This window comes from Homarus americanus, unplaced genomic scaffold (assembly GCF_018991925.1).
Source record: "Homarus americanus isolate GMGI-L3 unplaced genomic scaffold, GMGI_Hamer_2.0 scaffold25467, whole genome shotgun sequence".
NCBI classification, from domain to species: Eukaryota; Metazoa; Arthropoda; class Malacostraca; order Decapoda; family Nephropidae; genus Homarus; species Homarus americanus.
This window is the reverse complement of record NW_024732867.1, coordinates 6,719,809-6,729,556: the sequence shown is the minus strand read 5'-3', so window position 1 is coordinate 6,729,556 and position 9,748 is coordinate 6,719,809. Positions and strand designations below refer to the sequence as shown.

At 45.7% G+C, this 9,748-nt stretch overlaps 1 protein-coding gene across 1 annotated transcript in view; it reads right to left on the bottom strand.

The window, feature by feature from the left end:
- LOC121869151 (platelet glycoprotein Ib alpha chain-like) overlaps positions 1-420 on the bottom strand; it is a 573-nt gene extending 153 nt beyond the window's left edge. The window contains exon 1 of the mRNA XM_042370339.1: positions 1-420. This exon is cut by the window's left edge and continues 153 nt beyond it. Coding sequence (XP_042226273.1) covers positions 1-420 — 420 coding nt within the window.
- Positions 421-9,748: the final 9,328 nt, after the last annotated feature.

Below are 9,748 nucleotides of genomic sequence, written 5' to 3'. Positions count from 1 at the left end.
CGCCCACACGTCGTAGCGGAAGTGTCGGCCGCCCGTGCTACGGGGAGACACAGGGGAGGGTGTGGAGCGACCCACGGGAGACGTGGGTTCCCGGCAGAAGGGTGAGGTGGGCGTACGGCTACTCATCGGGGAGGTGGGAGTACGGCAGAGCGGCGTGGTAGGCGTACGACAGAGAGGCGGAGGTGTAGTCCGGGGTAAAGGCGAGGTGGGCGTGCGTCGCAGGGGGGATGTGGGCGGCTGCCGGGACTGAGAAGAGTAGCGCTGACGGGAGTGTGATCGTGGGCGGGGCGGGAGGGTTGGGCTGGGTGAGTGGGCGGTGGTGGATGGGGATGGGTTGGCTCTCTGGGTGGCCATGTCATCCGAGGTGACAGTGAGTCGCAGCGTGACGACACTGTGGCGGCGAGGACGACACGACGCCATGATGTGTCGTCCAACTTTTCAATGTCGCCTTACACCGGGTAAAACAAGCCTCCCGCTATGATGGGGCTGCGACTTGCAACACAACCGCACAGGCCTATGCAAGTCATCCCTGGATACTGCTCCAGTTGTTGCAGTAATGTTTATGTTTAATGAAGTCTATCTTTTATAATTTTACTTATAGTTAAAACATGAAGACAGGCGAGTCGTGAATCACAATAGCGTCATGGTCTCAGCACACAATAACAACATCCTTGAGTTACTTCCACTCGCCCATTTGTAAACAGGATGTGGTTCTTCGTTAATGAATTGAACTGCACAGTAAACAGTGACACATGATATTATCTGGAACACAACACAGCTACGGGAGGAACTCACTGCTGGCTGTGGTGCTTCACCTTAGATCACACTGACACACGTAACATCCGTAAGAGGCGGGAGAGACGCCCTTACATGTTATCTGGCCTCTATATCCACGATCCTTTGCCATCTTCTCCCTTAACTCATTTTTTTTTTCATTAGCTGACACCAGAGAGAGGCAGTGAGGCAAGGTGAGGGAGGGAGAATGTAGGAGCCCACAGGTCCATGATCAAACCAAGAGTTGGACCAGGGTAACAGGCGTTCACTTGTGATACAAACTTTCTCCAAATATTACTAAGACCTTACATCAACACCGGCGTACACCAATACCGCCGTACATCACCACAGCCGTACATCAACACCGCCATCAATACCGCCGTACACCACCACCGCAGTACATCAATACCGCCGTACATCAATACCGCCGTACATCACCACCGCCGTACATCAACACAGTCGTACATCAATGCCGCCGTACATCAATACCGCCGTACATCAATGCCGCCGTACATCAATCAATGTCATGATTTATCCCATATAATGAAAGCGAGTTAGACGGTGGTAGTGAGGACCTCAGGTGTGTGGTGGTAGGAGCACTTACTTCCCCACCACCACCTCTAGTTCTGCTTGGTGGTGGCAGTAGCGTGGGCACCAGTCTTACACTGTTACAGCCCGTGAGTGACTCCTGATAGGAAGCTACGGTCACTGAGGTGATGTTTGCAGAGGCTGTTATACGTGTTGGGGGGCGGCGCCGAAGCAGAGGTCTCAGGTGCTGTGTCTCACTGACATGCCTCTCCAGTCAAGTCTGAAATGAAAGAAGCAATATTTTCATCATTTGCGAAGAAATCATACACTCGTGTGTGTGTGTGTGTGTGTGTGTGTGTGTGTGTGTGTGTGATAATAATAATAAATAATAATTAACGGTTTATTGAAAGAGCATGGCAACCAGTAGGCTTAAATTATACAGTTACATAATTGGGGAATGGGTCTCTTGATTTACAAAAAATATACCAGTAACATAAGTGATATAAATATGATATATAATAACTAGGTGGGGAGAAGCTCAAATTACAGGGCATTTCAACATAGTGACAGTGCAAAAAGTAAGATCGACTGGGAGTGAATAAACTGGTTGATTACAAGTTATTGATAATTTTTACAATGGTTGGGACTGGGCTGTTCTTATAGCGATCAGTTCGTGCTCGTATGGGCTGGATGCGGTTGTGGTGTCGAACAGTAATTCTCGGGCTAGGGATCTTGGGTGGTAGTAGGAACCGGTGTCGAGGATGGTGCAGAAGCTTCTCACAAAATTTGCAGATGAGGTCGTGGTGATGGTCAGTGAGAGCCGAGAGGGTCAGTGTGTTGAGCGCTTCTTGATATGTAATAATAATAATAATAATAAACGGTTTATTAATAGAGTTGCAGCCGGTGGCTGAAAATATACAGACTTACATTTGATTTAGACATAATGATATAATATGCGTTGAATACATTTACAGGGCTGTACAGTACATAAATCAGGAGTTGTTTATTATATTAACAATAGATGGGATGGTGCTATTCTTATATCTATCGGTGCGGGCTCTTATGGGCTAAAATTTTGTTGTAGTGGCGGACTGCGCGAGGTGGGTGGGGGGCTGCCGGTGGCAGGAGGTGGCGATAACGAGGGTGGTGCAGTAGTTCACTGCCAAACCTTGCCAGTGCTTGGTGGTGGAGGTCACTGAGGGATGGCATTTCCAGGGTGGAGAGAGCGTTGGTGTAGCCTGAGTATTCTGCACCGAACATGATTCTGCAGGCCCTTTTCTGTACCTTCTCTAGCCGACGTTGTTGGGTGGAGTTGAGAGAAGACGACCAGGCTGGTGACGCATACGTTAGTTTGGGGAGAATAAAGCCGTTGTAGATAGTCCTCAGCTCTGGCGTGGGTGTCCCAAGTGACCTAAGTCGTCGTAGCATGTAGAGTCGGTGCGAGGAGTGTTTATGTGTGTGTTTTTATGTGTGTGTATGTGTGTGTATGTGTATGTGTGTGTATTCATATGTGTATGTGTGCGTGTGTGTGTGTGTGTGTGTGTGGGGTCTGATTCTTGTTTTATTCCCCCCTATTTTTTGTCTGTCGGTTGCCTGTCTGTGGCTGTTTGTCTGTCGGTTGCCTGTCTGTGGCTGTTTGTCTGTCGGTTGCCTGTCTGTGGCTGTTTATCTGTCGGTTGCCTGTCTGTGGCTGTTTGTCTGTCGGTTGCCTGTCTGCTGTTTGTCTGTCGGTTGTCTGTCTGTGGCTGTTTGTCTGTCGGTTGCCTGTCTGCGTGTCGTTTCTTTCGTCGGTTGCCTGTCTGTGGCTGTTCGTCTGCCTGTCTGTGGCGGTTCTGCCGGTTGCCTGTCTGTGTCGGTCCTTGCCGCCTGTCGGCTGTTTGTCTGTCGGTTGCCTGTCTGTGGCTGTTTATCTGTCGGTTGCCTGTCTGTGGCTGTTTGTCTGTCGGTTGCCTGTCTGTGGCTGTTTGTCTGTCGGTTGCCTGTCTGTGGCTGTTTATCTGTCGGTTGCCTGTCTGTCTTGTACTGGGTAACATCCGAACGATAATTGGAAAGCTGAGAATCTAGACGAGAAAAAAAGTTAAGGAAAAAACTCAAATATGTTTTACAGTATTTCTCTCCTGCCGCGAGGACGTGGATCACTCTGCCCCACAACCCCGCCTAACCAAGTCAATTTACCCACCAAATCTCCTCACTCTTTGCCATAGGAATGAGTTACAGTGTACAGTTGGTTGTTCTCAAACATGATAACGTGTAACGGCATGTAAGACTGTAGTATATAACGTTACTGAAAACTATTATCCTGTATATCTTATTCTCTATATGTCATGCAGAGTAGAAATAAAACGATTAGCTAATATAATTTCCAAGAGCCAATCAGAGAGCGATATACCATCACGTAATCAGTACTGGTCCTACAATTAGTTGGCATTAGCCTGGAGTTACCATATAACATCGGGTTACTCCAGAATAAGGTACCTTAACATATCAGTTTAAGAAATGAATACATTGTTGAAATAAAAAATAAATAAATTAAATAAGAAAATTATAATAATGTTTATATGAAATATATATGGACTGACAATGGACTTACAATGGCCATTAATAAACTACAAGTAAATTGATAACGTCGTTCTCTCCGCGCCTCGAGATGTAACTGCTAAAAAGTTGTTACTTTTATACATTAGGAATATAAATATACTGTAGCATGAAATAACGCGGACCATTTTCCGGGAGTGAATATTGCTGGTGCAAAGTTTTCAAAAACAATTTATTCATCAACTCTCGGTGAAGGACGAACACACAGTGAGGCAGACATAACAAACAAGACCGCTTAACTTGGCGCCCGTCCACACCTCAAGTGTTGACTCCCTTCACTACTGTACCACCAACAACAACCTCTATCCAACCATGATCAATAACAGGTACAGGTACACTAACAGGTACAGGTACACTAACAGGTACAGGTACACTAACAGGTACAGGTACAATAACAGGTACAGGTACACTAACAGGTCCAGGTACAATAACAGGTACACTAACAGGTACAGGTACACTAACAGGTACAGGTACAATAACAAGTAAAGGTACAATAACAGGTACACTAACAGGTACAGGTACAGTAACAGGTACAGGTACAATAACAGGTACAGGTACACTAACAGGTACAGGTACAATAACAGGTACAGGTACACTAACAGGTACAGGTACACTAACAGGTACAGGTACAATAACAAGTAAAGGTACAATAACAGGTACACTAACAGGTACAGGTACAGTAACAGGTACAGGTACAATAACAGGTACAGGTACACTAACAGGTACAGGTACAATAACAGGTACAGGTACACTAACAGGTACAGGTACACTAACAAGTAAAGGTACAATAACAAGTACAGGTACACACAGGTACAGGTACACTAACAGGTACAGGTACACTAACAGGTACAGGTACACTAACAGGTGCACACAGGTACAGGTACACTAACAGGTACACTAACAGGTACAGGTACACTAACAGGTACAGGTACACTAACAGGTACAGGTACACTAACAGGTACACTAACAGGTACAGGTACACTAACAGGTACAGGTACACTAACAGGTACAGGTACACTAACAGGTACAGGTACACTAACAGGTACAGGTACACTAACAGGTACAGGTACACTAACAGGTACAGGTACACTAACAGGTACAGGTACACTAACAGGTACAGGTACACTAACAGGTACAGGTACACTAACAGGTACAGGTACACTAACAGGTACAGGTACACTAACAGGTACAGGTACACTAACAGGTACAGGTACACTAACAAGTACAGGTACACTAACAGGTACACTAACAGGTACAGGTACACTAACAGGTACAGGTACACTAACAGGTACAGGATACTAACAGGTACAGGTACACTAACAGGGGTACACTAACAGGTACAGGTACACTAACAGGTACAGGTACACACAGGAGGTGTACACTAACAGGTACAGGTACACTAACAGGCAGGTACACTAACAGGTACAGGTACACTAACAGGTGCACTAACAGGTACAGCAATTAACAGGTGTAACTAAGCAGGTACTAGGTGTACTAAAGGTACACTAACAGGTAAGGTACTAAGAGATCATGTACACTAACAGTGTATGTGTGCACTAACAGGTGCACTAACAGGTAAGGTACTAACAGGTGTGTAGGGATTAACAGGTACAGGTACACTAACAGGTGAAAAATAATTAATAACGTAGGTACACTAACAGGTACAGTGCACACAACAGGTACAGGTACAGGTACAGGTACACACAGGTACAGGTACACTAACAGGTGCAGGCACAACAGGTACACTCAATAGTACAGGTACACACAGTGCAGCAGGTACAATAACAGGCAAGCATGGTGGTATTACTAAAGGTACAGGTACACTAACACGTGCACTAACAGTAGGTACTAACGGGGTACAGGTACACTAACAGGTAGCAGGTACAACAGGTAAGCACTTAACAGGTACAGGTACACTAACAGGTACAGGTACACTAACAGGTAAGCAGGTACACTAACAGTAGGGTACACACATAAAGCATTAACAGGTACAGGTATCACTAGGTACAGTAATAATAAGAAGGGTGCACTAACAGGTAGCAGGTACACTAACAGGTACAGGCAATGAATAGGGCTAGGTACACTAACAGGTAGAGGTACACTAATAGGTGCAGGTACACTAACAGGTACAGGTAGCACTAACAGGTGCAGTACACTAACAGGTACAGGTACACTAACAGGTACAGGTACACTAACAGAAAGCAGTACACTAACAGTAATAATGAAAAGAAAGTACTAACAGGTACAGTAATAAGGTACAGTAACTGGTTTGTGGTGTGCTAAACAGGTATGCTTAACAGGTGCAGGTGCACGAATAGCAACTAACAGGTGTACAGGTTTACCTAACAGGTACAGGTACACTAACAGGTACAGGTACAATAATGTACAGGTACAATAACAGGTATGGTACAACAGGTACACTAACAGGTATAGTACTAACAGGTACAGGTACACTAACAGGTACAGGTAATAATCAGTAACAGGTACACTAACAGGTACACTAACAGGTACACTAATAGGTAGGTAAACTAACAGGTACAATTAAGGTGCAGGTAATACTTAACAGGTACAGTAACAGGCACAGGTACACAACAGGTACAGGTACAATAACAGGTACAGGTACACTAACAGGTACAGGTACACTAACAGGTACACTAACAGGTACAGGTACACTAATGGGTATAACAGGCAGGCACACTAACAGGTACAGGTACACAACAGTACAGGTACACTAACAGGCACAGGTACACTAACAGGTACACTAACAGGTACAGGTACATTAACAGGTACACTAAAGTGTGCATTGCAGTACATAATAGTACACTAACAGGTAGGTACACTAACAGGTGCAGTACACTAACAGGTACAGGTACACTAACAGGTACAGGTACACAATACAGGTACAGGTACAATAACAGGTACACTAACAGGTACAGGTACACTAACAGGTACAGGTAATACTAACAGGTACAGGTACACTAACAGGTACAGGTACACTAACAGTGTAGCATACTAACAGGTGCAGGTACACTAACAGGTACAGGTACAATAACAGTACACTAACAGGTACAGGTACACTAACGAAGCAGGTACTAACAGGTACAGGTACACTAACAGGTACAGGTACACTAACAGGTAAGGTACTAACAGGTACAGGTACACTAACAGGTACAGGTACACTGACAGGTACATAACAGGTACAGGTACACTAACAAGTAAAGGTACAATAACAGGTACACTAACAGGTACAGGTACACTAACAGGTACAGGTACACTAACAGGTACACTAACAGGTACAGGTACACTAACAGGTACAGGTACACTAACAGGTACAGGTACACTAACAGGTACAGGTACACTAACAGGTACAGGTACACTAACAAGTACACTAACAGGTACAGGTACACTAACAAGTACACTAACAAGTACAGGTACACTAACAAGTACACTAACAGGTACAGGTACAATAACAGGTACAATAACAGGCACAGGTACACTAACAAGTAAGGGCCCCTTATTTTGACAACTGGTACCATCTTGGGGAATAAATGGACATGGTGAATTTTTGAAAGCAGGAAAATAAGTGATCGCTGTACCCCATGTTGTGCAAATACCAATTCTCCAGACATAACCAGCTTGACTGGGTTCAACCTATGTACCAGGGACTGTGTAACTATCTCTGAAGATGTGGTCGGTTACCTGTCAACTATTAACGCACCAGTAACTGGGCTTACCACTGTTTTGGAAATCTTGAACCAATGAGAGGCCATTAGAAAGAACTTCATTTGGAAAAGATTGTTGTAGTGATGGACCAAGTTCTCTGTGCAAAAGCAGCAGAAATTGCCTGGAAACACAGAGAACAATGCATCCATATAATACTGCGAATGGGAGTATTTCACACCATCTGCAGTGTTTTAGCTATCCTGGGAAAGTTCAGAATGCTGGCCTTAGGGAGATTTACATTGAGTTAGGCATTGTTGCTGAGGGATTAATGAGTGACGTCTTAGAAGATAAGATGTACAAACGTACCGATGAGTCCACAAGTGTATGAACGAAGCACTCATGCGATTTGCTTGGATCGAGTTCACCAAATGGGTTGATAAAATTATGAGGAAAGAACGGCTGAGGTTAATGTGTTTCGGAAAAAATGGATGACGTTGTTGATAACCTGTGCCAGGAGAACTTTGATGACTGGTACACAGCCCGACTCTAGCTCAGATGTGTGAACTTTGGAATGCTTTCCTAGAATACCTACATGACAATGGAGAGTTGTCAGGATGTTATTCTCTCCCCTTCCTACTCCGCATATCAAGAAGCGCCCAACACACTGACCCTCTCGGCTCTCTCTGACCATCACCACGACCTCATCTGCAAATTTGGTGAGAAGCTTCTGCACCATCCTCGACACCGGCTCCTACTACCACCTGAGATCCCTCGTCCGAGAAATGCTTTTCGACACCACAACCACATCCAGCCCATACGAGCACGAACTGGTCGCTATGAGAAAAGCCCAGTCCCAACCATTGTAAAAATTATTAATAACTTGTAATCAACCAGTTTATTCACTCCCAGTCGATCTCACTTTTTGCACTGTCACTATGTTGAAATGCCCTGTAGTATGACCTTCTCCCCACCTAGTTATTATATATCATATTTATATCACTTATGTTACCTGTATATTATTTGTAAATCAAGAGACCCATTCCCCAATTATGTAACTGTATAATTTAAGCCTACTGGTTGCCATGCTCTTTCAATAAACCGTTAATTATTATTTATTATTATTATCACACACACACACACACACACACACACACACACAGTAATGAAACATGGCTGGAGAGTGCCGTAGGGTTCACCACACAAAGCCTTGACGGTCGAGAACACATTTGTTTCCTTACAGAGATTTTGAATATTGATTTATACCCAAGGCTTACAGTTCAGCAATCATCAATACTCACAATGAAATAATGGTAATAAGAAAGAAAGAAAGAAAGAAAGAAAGTAAGAAAGAAGAAGAACGAAGAAGAAGTATGAAAGAAGAAGACGAAGAAGAAGAAGAATTTGTCCTTGTTATCTTGTTGACTACTCCAGAACGCATACAAAAAAATACACACACACACACACACACACACACACACACACACACACACACACACACACACACACACACACATTTCACATAATTGTCAAAAAAATCTCGGTGGCCTGGGATTAACTGGATGCATCAGCACGGGCAAACACGCTAGGGGTCTCACGCCTCAGAACAACAACAGATAGGGGTGTGGGGGAGTAGGGAGTGAGGGTGTAGTGGAGTAGGAGTGAGGGTGTGGGGAGTAGGGGTGTGGGGAGTAGGGGTGTAGGGGGTGGGGTGAGTGTAGTGGAGTGGGGTGAGGGTGTAGGGGGAGTAGGGGTGTAGAGTAGGGGTGTGGGGAGTGAGGTGGTGTGGGGTGAGGGTGTAGGGGGTGGGGTGAGGGTGTGGGGGAGTGGGGTGGGGTGTGGGGTGTGATGGGGTGAGGTGTAGGGGGTAGGGTGAGGGTGTAGAGTGGGGTGAGGTGTAGGGAGTGGTGAGGGTGTGGGGGAGTAGGGTGAGGGTGTAGAGTGGGTGGTGTGGGGTGAGGGTGTGGGGGAGTGGGGTGAGGTGCAGGGGAGTGGGGTGAGGGGTGCAGGGGAGTGGGGTGTGGGGGGAGTGGGGTGGGGTGCAGGGGTAGGGGTGTAGGGGAGTGGGGTGGGGTGTAGGGGGAGTGGGGTGAGGTGCAGGGGAGTAGGGTGAGGGTGCAGGGGAGTAGGGTGTGGGGGAGTGGGTGGGGTGCAGGGGAGTGGGGTGTGGGGGGTATGGTGAGGGTGTGGG